The sequence below is a fragment of the Cornus florida genome, unplaced genomic scaffold (assembly GCF_030987335.1).
Source record: "Cornus florida cultivar Cherokee Brave unplaced genomic scaffold, ASM3098733v1 CherokeeBrave_3.0.0_Hap2_Chr06, whole genome shotgun sequence".
In the NCBI taxonomy this organism is placed as follows: domain Eukaryota; kingdom Viridiplantae; phylum Streptophyta; class Magnoliopsida; order Cornales; family Cornaceae; genus Cornus; species Cornus florida.
The window spans coordinates 25,457,614-25,480,875 of record NW_026775576.1 but is presented as its reverse complement, the minus strand read 5'-3'; the positions used below and the strand labels follow the sequence as shown (position 1 = coordinate 25,480,875).

The following is a 23,262-nucleotide window of genomic DNA, read 5'->3' as shown; positions in this document are numbered from 1 at the left end:
TTTGCTTTCCACCATAAAGGAGAAGCTCTAGTGGATTGGGAAGTCTCAAGAGGGATCTTGAGCTGAGGAGTAGGAGTTTCCGAACCTCACTAAAATCTCCGTATCATTGTTTGCAATTTCTTATCCCTATCTCTCTTACATTTATGCTTTGAATTATTATTTACTTTAATTGATTATTGCATAATTGTTTATCTCTAGTTGAAATTGCAAATTATTTATTTTTTTTTGCCATTGACTCTATTCACCCCCCCTCTAGAGTCAATTAGTGTCTAACAATGGCCTTGTGCATCCTTTTATACAACTTTTATAGAAACTATTGGCTTCTAACAAGGATTGGATAGGCTTTAGGTCTTCTGGGGTCATCTGGGCCCGTCTGGGACTTATTGGGACTTAATTAGATTAATCCCACAATTAAAATGTCTAACTTAAGAGCAAAGGCTCGAGCAGAGAAGCTTCTGCTCGAGCTTTTTGGCTGGTGCTCGAGCCTTTTGGATTGTTCTCAACCAGGAATTCCATACTTAGCCATTTTTCTCCACTTTAGTTCTGATTTGTCTTTCTCATCAACACTTAGAATATTTTGGGACTTCTTCTTCAGGGTTCTCGATCACCTTGGCTTGGGTGCTCGAGCCTTTTGGATTTTGCTCAAGCCTTTTGGATGGTGCTCGAACTTTTTAACCTTTGCTCGAGCTCTGGCAACATGAACCTCTGAGGCTTTTTCTCATATTCCGAGGAAGTTTATGCTTGAGCCGTTTTGCAAAGGATCGAGCACCTTAAACTTTTGCTCTGGCCTTTTTGCCTTGGTTGCTTTTCTTACTTCAGTGAACCTTGTGCTCGAGCTAGGAACTCTATGCTCGAGCTTTTGCACTTAAACTTCCCCAAAATCACCATTTTGACTCCAAGTTAGCTTCAAATGATCGAGGACAACTCTGTAAGCTTCGATATCAGTCTTTAAGTCTCCAAAATCAAGATTTTATCCTTTTATTTAGGAAAGTACCTACAAAAGCAAATAAACTAAAATCAATCTAAAACTGGATAGAAGTACCACTTAGGGTCTTAACATACGCACGTTTATGGGCTCGAATATGCAATATTCAGCACTCATCAAATAGAGTAGGAAAAACACAGAGTAGGAAAAACACAGGTAACACTGTTACCGAGGAGATTGGCTCCTAGAGTGGTACATGGTAAAATGACATGTACGTGGTGTTGGTACTTTATTGTTCTGCTCGTGGAGTGGTTCATGGTAAAATGACATGTACATGGTGTTGGTACTCTATTATTGTAATATCTCTGCGAATCATAATGGAATCTCTTCTCATCCATAGACGTAGGCTGGTTTTGGATGAGCCGTGTATATCTTGTGTTTGTGTGTGATTGCTTTATTAGCTTTCTTTGAATCTTTCTTATTCGTGCGCTTCTGCTGCCCAACAAAATACATATTCAATTATAATCAAATATATAAGGGTAAAATGCAAGAAACCCCCGGGAAACTTGCAACTAATCCCCTAAACTACCAAAGTTGTAGAAAATCCCCTGAACTATACAAATTTGTCGTAGATTACCCCATCTATCCAAGGTTCGATGAGATTTGAACATTAAAATTAGTTACTTCATTTTAAATGACCATAGTGCCCGTAGAAGCATGGAAGGACAATAATGCCCTTAATTTCCAACCGTTAAAGTTATCCTTAAAACGAAGCAACACACCCAAACAAGCCTTTAACCAAATTACATCAAATTGGCAACTTTGCAACTGTTTGGGTATTTGGGTATGGTCACAAAAAGGAGTAAAAGAGATAACAGACCTTGTCACTTTGGTGTGTTGTCGATATCCCATTTGTTACTGAGATTTTATTTGCCCCATCATCAAGTTAAAGTTACAATAATTGAAACTGTGTCGTTTTATAGTAAGGATAAATTGTCTTTTGCCTTTTTTGGTGACTTGATGGGGGTAAATTGTAACAAATAATAGTTTAGGGGTTTTTTTTTTACATTTTACCCAATATATTATTATCCTGAAAAATCATAATCAAATATATTTATTACTATGTTTGTGACGGCCCTGGTTTTTCAAGCCAGTGCGTCTTGTGATGACGCGTAAGATGACCCAAAATGGATCTAGAATGTGGAAGCGAAAATAGAAATAAGGTCTCTAGGGATATACGACATCCCTAAGATGCCAAGGTGACCTTCCATGAAGTCACGGAACTCAAAAGAATCAAATGCGAAAGCTAAGATTATAAAATGGGAAAGGTACTTGACCAGGGGTAAAATGGTCTTTTTTAAAAAAACTAGATGCAACTGAGCATACCATTAGATAGACAAGAAAAATTAATATATCTAGACTCAAGAATCACTTGATTCGGAGTCCGGATGAAGAAGATATGAAACTCTAAAGTTTCATAAATTAAACTTTTGGGTTTCAAATCAGTGCTGCAAAGGTACTTGATAAGGGGTAAAATAGTCTTTTCACATAGAATTTGTAATGACCCGGATTTTTCGGATAAATTTTTTCCGTTGTCTTTTCCCTTCTGAGTTTGGTTTCTTGTCGATTAGTGTCGTCTCGAGTGCTCTGGAGTGATTTCCGAGACTCTTTTATGTGGATTGACAACTTCCTTTGAGGATCGAGTCAGTTCCGCACTTTTCGTTTTTCGACACTATTCACTTTTTGTCTTTTTCCCTATTTCGTCTTTTCCTCGTTTGTCACTCTGTTTGCGTAACCACACTTCTTGTGTTCGGAGTTGGTTTCTGTGAGGACCTGCATTTTTATCATTTTTTCGAACATTTTAGCATTCATGCATTTTATTTTTATTGTCAAAAATATGATTATTTTGCAAATGTGAATTAAACATCATTATGTGTTAAGAAATATTATAGACTATGTTATGCAAATAGCATATTTGTCAATTAGTATTTCATAAAGGACATTATGGACTTTTTGTTTTACAAATGGAATACATGGTATTTGATAATTTTATAAAGAGCAAAGTAGACTTTTACTATGCAAAATAGCATAATTGGCATTTGGTTAGTTGTGAAAGGGTATTCTTGACTTTTATCATGCAAATGGCATGAATGGTATTTAGTAGGAAATAAAAGGACTTTTGAGTCATTTCTTATGATTTTGGTTTTAATCCATGGAGGGGATGACATGTGTAGGTGTATGTGGTTGCACCATATCCATTCATTTTATAACATATAGTATGCCTAGTGTTTTGTTCTTAGAAACCATTTTGGCAAAACCCAATTTTCGTGCATTCTATTTCCTTTCCATAGTGATACCTTTTAAGCTCAATTTTGGAAGCTTTGTGTTGGGATTTTGATGGGGCTTTGTGAAGGAAAAATGTTCCTTAGATAGTGAGGGTTCTTTTGATATCAAACTTGAGTCCATTTCTTTTGTTGCTGGGTTTGGAAAGTGGTGTTAAAAGAAGAGGGTTTTGGTTGCAAACAAAGAAGGAAGTGTTCTTCATTTTCTACCTTGGAAGGCTTTGATCCATCATTTGAGTTGCTTTAAGTTGTGATTATTGCTGAGTTTCAAGCTTCTTTGAGGTAGGATTACTTAACTCTCACACCCTTTACCTTTAAGGAATCAATTCTATGTGTTTTGTGCTTAAAACATAGGTAGTTACTTATTTTTCGCAATTGTGGAATCACAGCAACCTGAACTTCAAAGGATCATACCGTCCATGTTTTAAGTCCAAATTAAGCGATTTTTGAGTCTAAATTGACTAGCTTGAAACAAGATTTCCAATGATACCAAATTTAGCCTTAGATTCCAGCTGTAGAAAAAGTTATGATCTTGTAAACATAGGCTGCTAGTTTTGCGCTGTAATCTGCAGAATTTCCTGCACAGCGACCTGAACTTCAACTGACCACAACTCTCTCATTTTAAATCCAAATTGAGCTATTTTTGAGTCTAAATTGACTAGCTCGAAACAAGATTTCCAAATATACCAATTTCAGCCTTAGATTCTAACTGTAGAAAAAGTTATGACCCTGTAAACATAGGCTATCAGTTTTGCACTGTAATCTGCAGAATTTCCTGCACAGCGACCTGAACTTCAACTGACCATAACTTCCTCATTTTAAATCCAAATTGAGCTATTTTTGAGTCTAAATTAACTAGCTCAAAACAAGCTTTCTAATGATAACAATTTCAGCCCTAGATTATAACTGCAGAAAAAGTTATGACCTTGTAAACATAGGCTGCTACTTGAATGTTGGTTGTTATGATATGGGAAGTTTTGTACTTGATTTCCTAAATGTTATTAAGCACTGTTTACGTTGTTATGCGGCAAATGTGAGTTAGAAAGCATGCTTCTTATGTTATACAACCATGGGTTACTTAGCCTGTTAATTTACCATGCTTGTGTGTGGATTAAAATGCAATACCATAATATTGTATATGAGTTGAGATTTCTATATTTACTTCATTATCTGTACACATGTTATACAAATGTACATGCATCTCACATGAGCATGGGGGTGATGTTGGAATAAGAGGGAAAGTGCAAATGTTTTATTAAATGGTTTTGAAAACCGGATAACAGGGAGGTGCCTTGTATCCGTGAGTTTGGAAAAGAAAAAGGGAATTGAATCAAAGATTGAAAAACCGGACAAGGAGTTGCCTTGGCTGTGCAGTTAATGAAAATCTAGAGAAGACGCAGGAGTTGCCTACACGTAATTGTGTCACTAGGCCCCAAATGATTACAAGGAGTTGCCTTGGATCAGGGATAGATGATCAATTCTCTTCTCGTGGTACAGGGAGCAGCTCTGGCCGGATTACATTAACTTTTTGTGATGGAAATGGGACTTTGGGAAGTGAGAGGTGTCAGTGACATTAGCATTGGCATTGGCGTTACATGGCACTTCATTTTATTATCTCATATGATATGTTGCTTTCCCCTGAGCTTGTATGATCCCTTTATCTTTTATCCGTCCTTTGTTTGGATTCACGGAGGTATTAAGGAGTGCGCTTTAAGTAATTCCTGCTGAGCTGTGGTTGCTCATTCCTATTTTATACATATCTTTTCAGGTCATGGCACGGATGGTATGGAGGGTGTTCCTCCTCAGCTGTAGACAGAGTCGGGGCTAGTGTTGTAGTGTTTTGTTCCGCATAATAGACTATGTTTTGTCTTATATTTCTTTAGAATTTTCCTGGCATGTAATAAATGTTCTTTCAGACTTTAAAACTTTAAAGTTTTAATATTGGCATCTTATCTATTTATTTTCAGTCTTGATTTTATAAAGGCAAATGGATAGGTGGATGCGTGGTTGAGACAGGTTACAAGGATATTTATTAATTTTGAGACTGTGATTATTTGTGTGTTGTGTTCACAATCCGGACCACGGTCTAGGGGCGTGACAGTTATGGTATCAAAGCATGGTTCCTATAACCTAGGGACGACGGGTAGAGGTCTATCTACAGCTGTGTGTAGGGGTTTGCATTGTCTTATGTGCTTATATGTTTATCTAGTATTTGTCTTGTAATCATGCTTATGTGAATATGTGATTATGTGTTTATTTTATTACGATAAAGCATGCTATATGTTTTATGGCTCTTATTCATATGAGTCAGTTTGGGACTGTGGATAGTGACATTGTTATTGACGTGCATTTCATTGTAGTATGCCACCTCGTAGGAAGGACAAGGCACCGAGAGGCCAAGAGAGTAGGCCTACAGTTGGACGGTCTGGGGAGAGTTCTGCATCTCACCCTATGGGACAGGGAGGTTTGCCACTGCCAGTGATGTTTGCAGGGGAAGATGAGACAAAAAGACGTCTCAAACTTATCTCCACATTTGTCAGACTCATGCCTACACTGTTTGAGGGTGGGACTGATCCGTTGTTGGCAGATGATTGGTTTAACCAGGTGGAAAAGCATATTGATGCTCTGGCAGTTGAAAATGATTCTGTGAAGATTCTGTTGGCTACCTACAACTTTACTAGGGATGCCAAATTGTGGTGGAAGTCAGTGTCTAATAGAGTGGACGTGAAGACATTGTCATGGGATGCTTACAAAGAGTTATTTTACAATAAGTTCTTTCCTGCAACTAAAAGATGGGAGCTGCACAAGGAGTTTATCTCTCTGTTCCAGAACAATTCTATGACAATGACAGACTACGAGAATAAATTCACTTCTCTTTCTCGTTTTGCTCCAGAGATTGTAAGTAAGGAATCAGATAAAGTCCATAAGTTTGTAGAGGGACTCCATCATCGGATTAGGACTTTTGTGGAAGTACAGTGCCTACAGACTTATCCTGAGGCTGTAGAAAGGGCATTGATTGTTGAAGTTGAGCTGAATGATAAAAATTAGACTCGGGATCAGTGGAAGTAAAGACGAGCCAGTGGTTCAGAGGCTGAGGGTCAGTCTAGCAAGAGGCATAGAAGGAGTTCATTTAGGTCTGGAGGACAGCAGTCAGTCCGACTTACTCCTTCGACTTCTGTACCATCAGGAGCAGGTAGGAGTGAGGTTATATGTTTCAGATGTCAGCAGCCTGGTCATTATGTGTCTGATTGTCCACAGTCTTTTTCTACGAGAGCTTGCTTTGGATGTGGGCAGCGGGGCTATAGGGTTAGAGACTGTCCGAGGAGGACTGGTGGCTCAGGCAAAGGTTCTGGTAGTGGTTGTGGTACACAACAGAGACCATCTCAGTCTGCTACAGTACAGTCTGGGTCTAGACCACCACAGCCAACTGCATCTTCACAGGGATCGAGACCAGTTAGGAGGGTAGTTCTACAGGGACTAGTCAGCAGTCCGGGGTTCAGGTTGGAGGTTCACAGGCTCAGATATCCCAGGGCTGAGTGTATGCACTTCTTGAGACATCTTCAGGACCGTCAGTGGTGAGGGGTATGTTTCCAGTCTTTGGATCTTGGGCTCGTATTTTGTTTGATTCTGGTGCATCTCATTCATTCATTTCATGCACATTTACACTTGCATCAGGATTAGAGGTTGGATTTTTGGACCGAGTGTTGAGTGTTGATACGCCAGTCAGTGGTTCATTAGTTGAGAGCAGAGTGGTGCGGGATTATGCCATTGTGATTGCTGGGCGAACTTTGGTTTTTGATCTTATCCTTCTTGAGATGACAGGGTTTGACATCATTCTTGGGATGGATTGGTTATCATCATTTCATGCCAACATTGATTGCTTCAGTGGTAGAGTTTCAGTATGTACGCCGGAGGGAGATTGTTTTATGTTTGTGGGAGATCGGGGTGATTCCTTGGTTTCATCTTGTTATGGTGTTCGTGGTTGGGACTGTTGTGATTTTTTCTTAGCTAGCATTTTAGCTGAAGAAGATGGTGATGTGGGGACAATTTATCCGTCAGTTGTTTGTGAGTTCTTGGATGTGTTTCCAGATGACTTACCGGATTTACCTCCTAGAAGAGAGGTTGAGTTTGTAATTGACTTGATGCCTGGTACTGCACCAATTTCTATGGTTCCGTATCATATGGTACCAGCAAAGCTGGAGAAATTAAAGAAGCAATTGGATGATTTGAGGTTGAAGGGTTTTATTCGGCCTAGTGTTTCACCATGGGGTACGCCAGTGTTGTTTGCAAAGAAAAAGGATGGTTCTATGAGGTTGTGCATTGATTATCGGAAATTGAATCATGCAACCATCAAGAACAAGTATCCTTTACCGCGGATTGATGATTTGTTTGATCAGTTGAGGGGAGCTATTTGCTTTTCCAATATTGATCTGAGATCTGGTTACTACCAATTACGAGTTCGGGATGAGGATATTCCGAAGACAGCTTTTCGTACGCGGTATGGTCATTATGAGTTCCTTGTGATGCCTTTTGGTTTGACGAATGTGCCAGCTGCATTTATGGATCTGATGCACCATGTCTTTCATAGATATCTGGACTAGTTTGTGGTAGTGTTTGTGGATGACATTTTGGTGTATTCACGATCTCGAGAGGATCACGAGATCCATCTGAGGATAGTGTTACAGATGCTGAGAGAGCACCATTTGTATGCCAAGTATTCCAAGTGTGAATTTTGGCTGCAAGAGGTGAAGTTTTTGGGACATGTTGTTTCAGGTAATGGGGTGTCAGTTGATCCTTCGAAGATAGAAGCAGTTCTAGATTGGGAACGTCCCAAGAATGTGTATGAGATTCGGAGTTTTCTTGGCTTAGCGGGTTATTACCGCAGGTTTGTGAGGGACTTTTCTCGCTTAGCTGCTCTTATGACTCGGATGACCTGAAAGGGGATCAGATTTGATTGGACTGAAGCTTGTGAGTCATCTTTTCAGGAGTTGAAGACTAGATTGACTACAGCTCCATTATTGGTGATACCTGAGCGTGGCTTGGGTTATGTTGTCTTTTGTGATGCTTCTCGGGATTGATTGGGCTGTGTGTTGATGCAGGGTGGTAAGGTAGCGGCTTATGGATCTAGACAGTTAAAGATTCACGAGCTTAACTATCCCACCCATGACTTAGAGTTAGCAGCAGTTGTTTTTGCTTTGAAAAGCTGGAGGCATTATTTGTATGGTGAGAGATTCGAGGTGTTCTCAGATCACAAAAGTCTCAAGTACCTTTTCTCTCAGAATGACTTGAATAATAGATAGAGGCGATGGGTTGAATATTTGGAAGACTATGATTTTGATTTGCAGTATCATCCGGGTAAGGCGAATGTGGTAGCAGATGCCTTAAGCCGGAAGTCTCGTGGAGTTTTGGCTGGGTTAGCCATTCAGAAATGGAAGATGTTGGAGGATCTAGCAGAGATGGGATTACAGTGTTATGATGACAATGTTGGTTATGAGTCAGCTTTTCTGTTTAGTCTTGTGGTTCAACCTACTCTTGTTACACGGGTGATTGAGGCACAGAGACAGGACTCAGATTTAGCTGCCATTCATCAGTTGATTTCAAGTAGGGACACAGTAAAGGACTGGACCTTACACACAGATGGTGGTTTACGGTTTAAAGGTTTGCTTGTGGTTCCTACGATTTGTCGGGAGGATGTGTTACAGGAGTTTCACACTTCTCATTTTACTGTGCATCCAGGTGGTACTAAAATGTATCATAATTTGAAACACCAGTATTGGTGGAATGGGATGAAGGCAGATGTAGGTTAGTTTGTTGCCAGATGTCTTACTTGTCAGCAGGTAAAGGCAAAGCATCAGAGACCTGCAGGTTTGTTACAGCCATTGCCAGTAGCACAGTGGAAATGGGAATGTATTGCTATGGATTTTGTGACAGGACTTCCGAGGTCACCGAGGGGTAATGAGTCTATTTAGGTCATTATTGATAGATTGACTAAGACCGCTCACTTTTTGCCTGTTAAGGCGACAGATTCTGCAGAGGCACTTGGCAGATTGTATGTCAGAAAGATTGTCAGATTGCATAGGGTTCCATTGTCCATTGTTTCGGACAGGGATGCCAAGTTCACATCGAAGTTCTGGGAAGGGCTTTATGCAGCGTTTGGTTCACCGTTGCATTTTAGTACGGTATTCCATCCGCAGATGGATAGCCAGTCGAAGCGTACTATCTAGATCTTGGAAGATATGCTTCGGGCCTGTGTACTTGATTTTGGTGGTAGTTGGGAGGATCATTTACCTCTTGTTGAGTTTGCCTATAACAATAGCTATCAGTCGAGCATTGAGATGGCTCCTTTTAAGGCATTGTATAGTAGGCCTTGTCGTTCTCCTGTTTGTTGGACTGAGGTGGGTGAGACAGCTGCCTTAGGGCCAGACATTGTCTTGGAAACCACTGAAAAGATTAAGTTGATTCAGCAGCGGTTGTTGACTGCTCAGAGCCGACAAAAAAGTTACGCAGATAGACAGAGACAGCCATTATCCTTTAAGGTGGGAGACCACGTGTTTCTCAAGGTTTCTCCACGAAAAGCATTGCTACGGTTTGGAAAGAGTGGCAAGTTGTCACCTTGTTTCATTGGGCCATTTGAGATTTTGGACTGAGTGGGCGAGGTTGCTTACAAATTGGCATTGCCACCATTGATGGACAGGGTCCATAATGTGTTTCATGTTTCGATGTTGCGGAAGTATGAGCCAGATCCATCACATGTATTGAGTTGGGTTGATGTTGACATTGATGAGGATGTTTCTTACGAGGAGGGACCCATTCAGATTCTTGACACTCGGGACAAAGTGTTAAAGGGAAAAATGGTAACTCTCGTGAAGGTTTTGTGGCGAAATCACGATATTAAGGAGGCTACGTGGGAACGGGAACAGGATGTTCGTTCTGCGTATCCGAGTTTGTTTTCTTCCCCAGGTACGACTTGATTTCGGGGATGAAATCCTTGTATGTTGGGGAGACTGTGAGGACCTGCATTTTTATCATTTTTCGAACATTTTAGCATTCATGCATTTTATTTTTATTCTCAAAAATATGATTATTTTGCAAATGTGAATTAAATATCATTATGTGTTAAGAAATATTATAGACTATGTTATGCAAATAGCATATTTGTCAATTAGTATTTCATAAAGGGTATTATGGACTTTTTGTTTTACAAATGGAATACATAGTATTTGATAATTTGATAAAGAGCAAAGTAGACTTTTACTATGCAAAATAGCATAATTGGCATTTGGTTAGTTGTGAAAGGGTATTCTTGACTTTTATCATGCAAATGGCATGAATGGTATTTAGTAGGAAATAAAAGGACTTTTGAGTCATTTCTTATAATTTTGGTTTTAATCCATGGAGGGGATGACATGTGTAGGTGTATGTGGTTGCACCATATCCATTCATTTTATAACATATAGTATGCCTAGTGTTTTGTTCTTAGAAACCATTTTGGCAAAACCCAATTTTCGTGCATTCTATTTCCTTTCCATAGTAATACCTTTTAAGCTCAATTTTGGAAGCTTTGTGTTGGGATTTTGATGGGGCTTTGTGAAGGAAAAATGTTCCTTAGATAGTGAGGGTTCTTTTGATATCAAACTTGAGTCCATTTCTTTTGTTGCTGGGTTTGGAAAGTGGTGTTAAAAGAAGAGGGTTTTGGTTGTAAACAAAGAAGGAAGTGTTCTTCATTTTCTACCTTGGAAGGCTTTGATCCATCATTTGAGTTGCTTTAAGTTGTGATTGTTGCTGAGTTTCAAGCTTCTTTAAGGTAGGATTACTTAACTCTCACACCCTCTACCTTTAAGGAATCAATTCTATGTGTTTTGTGCTTAAAACATAGGCAGCTACTTGTTTTTCGCAATTCTGGAATCACAGCAACTTGAACTTCAAAGGAACATACCGTCCTTGTTTAATTCCAAATTGAGCGATTTTTGAGTCTAAATTGACTAGCTCGAAACAAGCTTTCCAATGATAACAATTTCAGCCCTAGATTATAACTGTAGGAAAAGTTATAACCTTGTAAACATAGGCTGCTACTTGAATGTTAGTTGTTATGGTATGGGAAGTTTTGTACTTGATTTCCTAAATATTATTAAGCACTGTTTACATTGTTATGCGGCAAATGTAAGTTAGAAAGCATGCTTCTTATGTTATACAACCATGGGTTACTTAGCCTATTAATTACCATGCTGTGTGTGGATTAAAATGCAATACAATGATATTTTATATGAATTGAGATTTCTATATTTACTTCATTATCTGTACACATGTTATACAAATGTACATGCATCTCACATGAGCATGGGGGTGATGTTAGAATGAGAAGGAAAGTGCAAATGTTTTATTAAATGGTTTTGAAAACCGGATAACTGGGAGGTGCCTTGTATCTATGAGTTTGGAAAATAAAATGGGAATTGAATCAAAGATTTTAAAACCGGACAAGGAGTTGCCTTGTCTGTGCAGTTAATGGAAATCTAGAGAAGACGTAGGAGTTGCCTACACATAATTGTGTCACTAGGCCCCAAATGATTACAAGGAGTTGCCTTGGATCAAGGATAGATGATCAATTCTCTTCTCGTGGTACAGGGAGCAGCTCTGGCCGGATTACATTAACTTTTTGTGATGGAAATGGGACTTTGGGAAGTGAGAGGTGTCAGTGACATTAGCATTGGCATTGGCGTTACATGGCACTTCATTTTATTATCTCATATGATATATTGCTTTCCCCTGAGCTTGTATGATCCCTTTATCTTTTATCCGTCCTTTGTTTGGATTCACGAAGGTATTAAGTTGTGCGCTTTAAGTAATTCCTGCTGAGCTGTGGTTGCTCATTCCTATTTTATACATATCTTTTCAGGTCATGGCACGGATGGTATGGAGGGTGTTCCTCCTCAGCTGTTGACAGAGTCGGGGCTAGTGTTGTAGTGTTTTGTTCCGCATAATAGACTATGTTTTGTCTTATATTTCTTTAGAATTTTCCTAGCATGTAATAAATGTTCTTTCAGACTTTAAAACTTTAAAGTTTTAATATTGGCATCTTATCTATTTATTTTCAGTCTTGATTTTATAAAGGCAAATGGATAGGTGGATGCGTGGTTGAGACAAGTTACAAGGATATTTATTAATTTTGAGAATGTGATTATTTGTGTGTTGTGTTCACAATCCAAACCACGGTCTAGGGGCGTGACAGTTTCTGACTTCGCGTATCTTCATTCTTAATGATTTCTATGAGATACGAGTCTTTACTTTCGTGAGAAAATACTCTGGTTGCTCCCGGTGTCCATAAGGGCATAAATGCAAAGTTCTTTGGAAACTTTTTCATTTCTTGGGGTGTTTTTCATAAATATTGTTTGAAGATATTTTATTTCAGGGGTATCTAAGAAAATATCTTTTGAAAGATATTTTCATTCTGGGGCAGTTTCCCAGTTTTCACTTTTTGGAGGGGTCATTGTGCAATTAATGAAAGTTATTACTCAATGCCTTGTTTTGAGTTTGGATCCTCGTACAGGATTCATTTTCACATTTCGTCGAGTCGTGGACTCTTAGAATTTCCTCCTGGACGATGTTTTCCAGTTTCAGGGTTTCTGGCCCCGGTTTGCGCCAAACTTGTTTTGGGCATAACTCTCTGCTCGGGACTCAGTTTTTGACACCGTTTCTTTCGTTGTTCATATTTTCTCATTTGGAATCTTTTTCATTCACGGATTTTTGCCATTTGAGTGTGTCTGCGTGAATTCTACTTTTCCGGACCCGGCGGGGCCCGTTCGGGGCACTTTTTAAGTTTTTCTATAAATAGGATGTCTTAGAAAGAAAAATCAGATTTTTCTCTCTCTCTCCTCTCTCATGGCCGGTCCAAGCTCCATCCATGGCTGCCGTCTTCTCTCTCCTCTTTTGGACTTCTTCCCTTCATTAAAAAGTGGTGATGCCTTTGTGTTTATCGTTCCCCTCGGCGAGGCCTACGATTCCAACTGATTGGAATCTCGTTTTGGCCATTTCTTGAGTTCGGGTTTGAAGTCAAGTTGTGTTTTTGATGGGGCTTCCTTGGGATTCATGTTCGTGGTGTTGTCCCCGACAAAACCTAGGAGTTTCGTCGGATTCGGAGCCAATTTATTTTAGTGGGGATTTGAGATTTCATCTCAAATAGAGGTAGGGAATGTTTTAGGATTTCTTGTGTGTTGTATTGTATATTTTCCATGATTATACAACTTATATATGTGCTTTGTATCAAATCTAGAAAGTTAGTAATTTTTAATTCTTTGTATAAGATTTAAAATTCATGATGATATATAACTTTGATTTGAATTGTGGCATGGTAGAAAATCTTGTTTTAATATGTTGGTTAACATATATTAATTTGGGATTAATTAAATAAGAATTGCTCTTTTTAATTAATATTTATCTTTTGTGAAAAATTTAAGTTCATGGCCATACCTTGCATGGAATTGAGTTGTATTATGCTTCTAAATTAAGTTTTGTCATGTTTGTTAACATACTTAAATTTGAGAGCATTTGGTTGAGTTTGAAAATTTAGAGACTTTAATTAAGAGAATTAATTAAAATCTAATTTTTGTGGTTTCATGGGCCTAATTAAGCTTGTGTGTGAATCTATGTAATGACCATGATATGTCTATTAACATATATTAAATTGGGGCCAATTGGAAATGATTTGAAATCTAGAGAGTTTAATTATTTTGATGTAATTAAATTCTATCTTGTGTATCCATGGATCTAATCATGTTTTAGAAGTTGTTTCTATTTTAAGAGCATAGATTTAGACTTGTGATGTATTCACTAGATTGTGTTATATGCATTAAAGAGCATTGTTGTTAAGTTTATATTCATGAGAGTATGTCTCTAATATGAATATATTATTGGCTTGTGATTTCGTAGCATTATGGATATGAAATGCTTATTATGCACAATTGAGAGTTATATTGCTAACTTGTTACTATGTAGTAGTAATATATATAAGTTATGAACTTATTTGGCTTATTTTAGAATCTTGGAATATTGTTGAGTTGAGATGGCTAGGGTTTGGCTCTAGTACGGGGACATGAGTCCTCTAAGTCATTGAGATAGTGCGCACTTAGGGTGGTCTTCCCTGCGGGTTAGTGCCCAGAATAACCATTGAGGTCTCGGCAGAATTCCGAGCATGATGTCCAAGTCTTCCACTTTTTGTTTTCCCATTCAATTCCAAGTTGACAATCATGTTTACCTTATTGACTTGTGGTTTTGGCTATTGGCGATTTTGATATTGTTAAGTACATCCATACTAAATTGTTATATTTAGTTGATTTCACACTTTTAGATTTCTAGTTGATAACCTAGAGAATCTATGTCTTGATGTGTGGTATTAGATATTCTAATTATGCTAAATTGTTATATTTAGTTGATGTTACATTTTAGACTTCAAGTTGATAACCTTGAGAATTTATATGTTGTTGCTTTATGTAAGCATGCGGCTATGTTATTGCTTTGTGTAAGCATGCTCCTATGTTGTTACTTTGTGTAAGCATGACCCTATGTTACTAAAATTGCATGAATGAGGTGATTGATGCTAGAAATGATCTTAGGTAGCTAGGATGCTCCTTGAGTCTCACCTTTGACATAGACGCTAGGTGGAATGAACCACAATAATTAAATCATGCAAACTTGTAAAACGTAGGTCGATGCATGCTCATTTCCTACGAGTAGCTTTATGTTACTCACCCCTACGATACTGGGGTATATTTCAGGTACAAGAATCAAAGTTGAGGTCTTCATTATGCTTGGATGGTTTGTGGACTTGGAGACTTCCATTTTTGTGAAGGTTGGCTTGGAATGCCAATTATAGTCTTATATGTCAACATGTGTACATTTGATTCCTTATATGTAATGTGTACATGAGTACACTCTTTACGATGTATTTGACATGTATGAGATGAGGCCGGAGGCCAATGACTTGTAATTTGTATCCTATGTAAATTTTGACTTCATGGAATATTATGAAAGTATTGTAAAATATTGAGTTTTTGCTTCACCATGTTTGCATTGGGTGTAGGAATTCCATTTTGATTCTTCTATTAGCATTCATTCACCATGTATGAAGTGTGGCGAAAGGCCAAACGGCATTTTGAAACCATCTCATGATTTTAAATTCCAAGTTCTCGTTTTAAACTTCGTTTTTGGCATTTTGGCCGTTGGGGGGTCATATTTTGTATCGGCCATATTTTTGGGCCATAAACCATTGTAGCATGTCTTACTAGGTAAGTTACGTTTGCGTGCATGGTCGTTTCCAGGTAAGGATTCTTCTTTGGTGAAATGAGCCTCCTACGGACTCATTTTTCACTTTTGTTGCATATTCTGACCTAAGGGTATTTTGGAAATTTTCTTTGGGAAATAAATTCCGTTCTTCAAATGGTTGATTAGAAAATATGATTTTAAGGGGGGGTTTCTTTTTCGTGTTTTTCCATAAAATGCCATCTTGGCATCGGAAATCTCATCCGAAGTTCAGCTCTCATTTTTTAAATTTAGCAGCTTTTTGGACCCTCTAGACCAGTTTTCTTGGGAGGGCATTTTGGGCATTTTATATTGCATATTTTTTTATTTTCCTTGGTAGTCACTTAGAAAACTCGATTTTGAGGGGGGTTTCTTCTTTGAGTTTTTCCAGAAAATGTCATCTAAGGCCTCAAATTTCTATTTTTCCAGAAAAAACCCCTACTGCCAAGTTTTTGGGTCACACCCTTACTGCCCCTTCACATCTAAACAGTTACGAGGGGTTTCGTAACCGGTTAGATGAGTGTGGGTAGCGTTTTTTTCACTGTTTTTGGCTTCCTAATCGGTTAGGAAGGTCTCCTAACCGGTTAGATGTTCATGGGTTGCCTCTTTTGGACCATTTTGCCCCTTCTTCTTCCGTAAGCCATATCTTCTTTATCCGGACTCCGAATCAAGTGATTCTTGAGTCTAAATTCATTAATTTTTCATTGTCTTTCGAATGGTGTGCTTGGTGGCACCCAATTTTAAGCTGGAAATGACGATTTTGCCCTAGGTTCATTCTTGTTCGTTTTTGAAACGTTGCTTCCGCATTTGATTCCTTTGGGTTCCGTGACCTCATTGAGGGTCATAATGGTGTCTTAGAGCCATGTTGTATCTCTAGAGACCGTTGTTTTGTCTTTTGCTTCCGCATTTCGGATCCATTATCGGGTCATCTTTCGGTTCATCATTGACGCACCGGGTTGAAAAACTTGGGCCGTCACAGAATTGGATGCAACTGTTTATACCATTCGATAGACAAGCAAAACTTAATAAACTTAGACTCAAAAATCACTTGATTCGGAGTCCGGACAAAGAAGATATGAAACTTCAAAGTTTCATAAAATTAGACTTTCCTGGTTTCAAATCTATGTAGGGCCTGCACAGATTTTTGGATTTCAAATGGGGTTTTGAGGGCTTAAACGACATTTTTTTAAAAAAAAAACGTTGTGAATAACCCCCCCCCCCCCCCCTTTCCTAAAAAAAAATTATGTTTTCTACATGACCATGTCAAAAGAAGTTTTTATTTTTTAAGGAAAATACCCGAAATGCCCCTTAGATCAGAACTTTTTTAAAAAAAAACCTAAAAAAGGGCGCGCACCAGATTTTCCAGATCTGCGAGCTGTTTTCGGCATCAAAACGATTTTTTTTGTAAAAACAAAAAGAAGAAACACCCCTTAAAATCACATTTTCTATGTTACCATGTTAAGGCCGGAATTTATTTTTCAAAGCAAAAGCCCCAAAATGCCCTTAGATAAAATTTTGCAAAAGAAATAGAAAATGAGTCCAAAGGATGCTCATTTCATGAAATGAGGTGTTGTGTGCCAAAGTGAACGTGCACGCAAACGTAATTGCGAGTATTAAGACGCGTTACGATGCTCCACGACCTTAAAATACATCCGATACAAAATACGACCTATCCGAACCTCAAAAATGAGGAAAATCACCTTAAAAAGAAAAACATGAAGCTTACAACACCCATTTCATGCAAATGTGATGTTATGTGAAAAGTAAGCATACACGTAAGTGTAATATACATATTTACATGTATTCTAATGGCCTTCGGCCTCAATATAAGTCATTTGCAAAAATTCACATTTTAAACCTCAAATTTTCCTAAAAATGACTTTTAAAAGAAGACTTGATACTAAAAATTGTTAAATGGTGTCAAAAGACCATTTGGCCCTTGGCCACACTTCATACACAAATAAAGGAACCTTATGAATATGCCTAAGCACATTTCCCACACCCCATGCAAATGTAGTTAAGCTAAAGCATGCCATTTTTTCCATTTTTAAATAATATAGCTTGAAAGTAAAAGTACTTAGAATACAAAATAAAAGTACTTGGCCCATGGCCTCATTACATACATGTCAAATACATATCAAAAGGTGCATTATGTGCACATTACATATTTAAAACAAAATAATCATGTTTTGACATATAAGATAAAAACAAAGCATTTCATGCTAACATTTGCATGAATTAAATACTTCAAGTCTACAAAGCATCCAAGGTATAGCATGAATCTCAAATCATGATTTCCTGTACCTGAAACAAGTCGTATTCAACGGGGTGAGTAACTTGTATTACTCGTAGGAAATGAGCATGCATAAACCTAACATTTTACAAGTTTATCACATTAATATAAAACAATTCATAAGGTTCATGCCACCTAACGTCTATGTCAAAAGTGAGACTCAAGGATCATCCTAAGCTACTTTAAAACATTTTTAGCATAAAAAATAATATTCATACAAGTAAACAACATAGGAGCATACGGTAAAGCGCAACAAGACATGGGTATTCAAAGTTATCAACTTGGAACCTAAAATGCGAAAACAACTAAAGTGGTTTATACCGCCTAACGTCTATGTTCCAAATGAGTTTATAGGATCATTCCTAAGCTACATTAGAATAATTCAACGCAAGTTACAATATAAATGTAATTTAACTAACATTGGAACTTCCAAATATGATGTAATAAGATATAAATTCACAAAGTAAACAACTTAGAATTTAAATGTGAAATCAACAAGTGGTGGAAAGATAAGGACATGTGGTCTCAATGACCAAGTAAGTGATCTCTGGTTACTAACCCTCAAGTTGCTACCTAGTGCACACTAAATCTGGAATAAAATCGAGATGTTGGTGTTTTTGAGTTACTAGCCCTCAGGGTACCACCCAGTGCGCACTATATGTTGTAGGGGGAACTCTCATCCCTTGTACTAGAGCCATGCCCTAGCCCTAACATATTCCATGTCCGCGCAAGCTTTACTAAAATCAACAAGTTGTGCATCAAGATATATTACATATACTCAATACACTTAATCAACTACCATGCATAAACAAGTCATGTAAAAACACACAATATATGTCATATGTCTTCAAGTTACAATGGCATACAACATGTCAAATATATAATGTGTATACAAAAAAGTTAAATTATAATTTCAACTAATGAAATACTATCACGTAATCATACAATAAGTTGCAAATTATAAATTAAGCAAGAAAACAACATCAATACCTAATTATCTCAATGGAAGCATATAAATGTAATTTAATTAAACTAAATAATTAAATTCTCAAGATTACAAAGCAACTCCAGAAGTTCTAAAAATAACATGTCAAAGCTTATTTCAAGGCCTAATTTAATATCAAGTCACAAGCTAATTCTACCTTAGTTACAACTAGGCAAATTAAACTTCATACAAGAAAATAATTAAATAAAAGTTTCAAAACCTATTCAAATATTCTCAATTTAATATATGTGAAAGAACATAGCATGACATTATTTAAAATCAAATTACAAGTTAATTCTACACTAGGTACAAGTAGGTGAATTAAGTTTCATACAAGAAAATAATTAAATAAAGTTTTCTAAACTCATTCAAATATTTTCAATTTAATATATGTTAAAGAATATACCATACTCATTACATATATCAAGTCAAATGTCCATTTAAATGAATGTAACACTTGAATAGAAAATAATTAAACTAACTAATTAATTTTTCTAGAATTTAAATCAATTTCAAATGACTCCAAATAATTATATGTCAATGGTACTATCATGGTAATCATATATATCAACTAAAAAACTTAATTAAGTAAGTGGAACAATTAAATAAAAATTAATTAATTTTAAAGAATTAAATCTCTAGATTCTAAAACAACTCCAAATGACTTTATACTAATACAAGTTATAGATCAAGTCATGACCTTCAAGAATATCATGTCCTAGCTTAATTTCATGCAAGGTACTACAACCTATTAATTTAAAAAATTAAGTATAAGACATGTAAACAATTTATTGTAATGTGACGGCCCAAGTTTTGGTAAACCCGGTGCATCAGTGATGACCAAAAGATGACCCGATAACGGATCCGAAATGCGAAAGCGAAATGTAAAATAAGGACCTCTAGATATGTACGTCATCCTTAAGGTACCAAAATGACTCTTCATATAGCCATGGAACTCAAATAAACCAATACAAAAGCAAGAATATCAAACCCGAAAAGAAATGAACCAAGGTTAAAATGGTCATTTCAAACAGAAATGGATGCCACCGTGTATACCATTGAAAAGACAATGAAAAATAAATGAAATTAGACTCAAGAATCACCTGATTCGGAGTCCGGACGGAAAGATATGAAAATGGAACAAAGTGGCATTCTCCATTTAAGAGATGCCACGAACCCATCTCACTAAAACTGGAATAACTCTCACTATAGGTGAAGTTTTGAGGTGTGGTTAGTTCCATTGGAAAGCTAACTTCAAGCTCTTCAATTTAGACTTAAGAACAACCCAATTTAGATTAAGAATGAAAAAGATATGGCCCTCTGAAGTTGATCTAATAAAACTGTCCAAGAAAAACTAAGAAAAAAAGGTTCCAGGGAGGATCGGTCGACCGATAACAAGAACTAGCCGGCTGAACCTCAACCTTCGATCGGCCGAACCCTAATCATCAACTAGGCAAAACGATGATTTTCCTAAAATAGCTACTGGAATGGCTTCTCGAACATGTGGCAGCCGGCTGATGGCCCTCATCAGCCGACCGACGCCTCTGCTGCAACAATTTAAAAGCTATTGAAGAGTGTGCAAAGCTCACCCGGTCCAACCTTGATGCAATGAATGAATTCCAATTGATCCAAAATGAGTTTGAAAACGTTTTCTAGCCTCATTCAAGCCTATACAGTTTGCCAAAACAAAAGAAAATCTTGAAACACACACAATGCATGAATTTTGCATAAAAATTCATAAATTATTCCAAAAATAGTTCCAAAGTTGCAACTTAAGTGTTTTATGAAATGTGAACATACCCGCAAATGTAAAATGATGTTTTAGATGCGCTACAATGGCTTATGGCCTCATTTCAAACCAAATACAAAATTTGACCTTTCAAACCTCCATTTCCACAAAATAGGTTATTAAGGCAAAACATGAGCTTTAAAAACATGCATGTAAACTTAAAGTTTTATGGCCGTTGGCCTCATGTTATACATACAAAAAGAACATCAAAAAGTGTACTTAGATACACATCACATGAAGGAAGCCATCTAAGCTTCTAAAATACCATACATCCATGGTATGCAAAAATATAACATCCAAAAGTAAAGCATGCTAAACAGTGCATGGCAATAAGCAAAAATGTTCCAAAGTGCTCATAAGCCTCTTAGGATGATAAGCATCAGAGAACATAGTCTCCTTACCTGTAAAATAACCCAAATGACTAGGGTGAGTAAACAAGTTACTCGTAGGAAGAAGCATATGCATATACCCTAAAGTTTCAATGTCATTACAAGATCAAGATAGACGAATACAAGGGAGCATTCCACTTAACATCTATGTTCAAGGTGTTCTAAGGAATCATCCTAAACTAACATAATGATTTTATAACAATGCAATAACAATATCAATGTACTTAACAACATCAATTCACAAAAAAAAAAAAAAAAAAAAAAAAAAAAAAAAAAAAAAAAACTGAAACCACAAGTCACAATTAAACATTGGTTGTCAACTTGGAATTGAATACGAAATCAAATAGTGGGAAACTTGGACATCAAATCTTGGATAAAGCCAAGAACAAAACGGTTATTCCGGACATTAACCTGCTGGGAATACCACCCTAGTGCACACTATAAATGGGGAAAACTCATACCTCCCGCACTAGAGCCAACTCTAGCCATGTCACTTGTAACAATGTCCCAAGAAAATCCAAAATCACAATTATGCTCAAAGCTTATACACAACTATAAGGCATATATACCACCTTCCATGCACAAGAATTTTGAAACCACACAAACCATGTCTTAGGGTTCCAAGTCTAGATTGACATAATAAATGACAAGTTCACATCATGATATAATGTACAAAACAATATGTAATACCCTAAATTTTAAAATGATAGTCTCGGTAGTTTATTTTATGGTTTTATTGTAATTTATGCATTTGTATGTGTTTATTTGGCTATTTGCTTATTTATTTTATTTATTGTTAATTAATTGTAGTATTTCTTTTATTTAATAGAATTATTTAATTGAGTATTCGTTTTAATTTTTCTTTCTTATATGCTTATGTGGATTAATGAATTAATTGTTTTAATGGTTTTTGTATTCATTATAATTCTAGGGTTTTTATGTTTCATGGTTTAGCCGACTAGGTTTATTCTTAGTTGAGGATTCTGTATCGTAATATAGTAAAATTAGGTTTTCCTTAAACCTTTATAAATATAGCATTAAACGTCGGCTTAGGGTTTAGAAATCAAAAACCATGTTCACGTATACAGAAAGATGGAGAGAAACAGAGTACTTCGGTTAGGGTTTGGCTAGGATTAAGGCTGAACCAAGGAGAGATTAAAGGGGTGTTGTTCGAGGGTTGAACCAAGGAGAAGACAGAGAGAGAAAACAGAACGTTCACCGGAAACCTTAAGAAGACGACGTTGAGATTTTAAACCAAAATCTCAAGGCAAGTTCTATTCCTAACTCTCTCTCTTTGGCTCATGTTCTTTACATACCTAACACAATTCTAGAAGTGAATAAACATTAAAAATTAATCTGGTTTGCATGTTAGATTTGTTTAAATCAATATGAGTTCATGAATCGGTACTTGCTTGTTTTAAATCTTTCTTGCATAATTCTTGTGGTGATTGATGTTGATTAATGATTAATGATTTTAAAATCGTTGGAACACACTGGGACTTAGTATTAACCAGTAGGAACATTAACCATGGAGGACAGAAGGAATGGAAGTTACCGGAGGTGAAACGGGTGAAAAAAACAAGCAGTAGGGATTTCTGGGAGTAGAAGCGGCTCCCCATAAGGGTGGAGCCGGCTCTAAGGCTGGTAGAGGTGGCTCCACATGGTGTGGAGCCAGCTCCACACAAGGGGGAGGCGGATCCCCATGTGGGGGAGGTAGCTCCACCCCCTTTTGATGCATTTTTGGTGTATTTTTGCTTCTAGGTTTGGTTTTTGAACTTTCTGGAGTATTCAAGGACTGGACATGGATCTGAGGTTGTATTAAAGCTCTAGAGGATGTGGGAATGGATAATAAACCACTTAGGGTTTATAGGTTGAACAGTAAATAGTTCTTAACAAAGTTACAAACTGTTAGGGGATGTGATTGCTTATGTTGTTCTAGCAATTTTTCTGTGAATGAGTATCCAATTCTAATCATGTAACAGTGGAATAAGTTAAGTATGTTAAAAAATATATTTTTTTAATTATGCTTGTTAAGGATTACTTAATGATTCAATTTTACCAATTATTACATAAATTGTGGACTGGTATTAGAAACATAATAGTTCGTCTATGTTTATTATGCTCGCCATGAAATTAATTGATGTGTACATTTATTATGTTCTCTCAGTTATACGGATTCTGGGGATAAATTGATATTTACATATACTGATCTATTGTCAATTGCTGGATTATGGTTGCGTAGTATAAA

General features: G+C 37.0%; 1 protein-coding gene across 1 annotated transcript; it reads left to right on the top strand.

The window, feature by feature from the left end:
• Positions 1-7,952: 7,952 nt before the first annotated feature.
• On the top strand, positions 7,953-9,914 carry LOC132313889 (uncharacterized). Its single transcript, XM_059812825.1, has 8 exons — positions 7,953-7,992; positions 8,041-8,152; positions 8,208-8,235; positions 8,367-8,490; positions 8,644-9,006; positions 9,105-9,208; positions 9,285-9,418; positions 9,539-9,914. Exons 1-8 carry the CDS (start codon positions 7,953-7,955, stop codon positions 9,912-9,914), a joined length of 1,281 nt encoding a protein of 426 aa, XP_059668808.1.
• Positions 9,915-23,262: the final 13,348 nt, after the last annotated feature.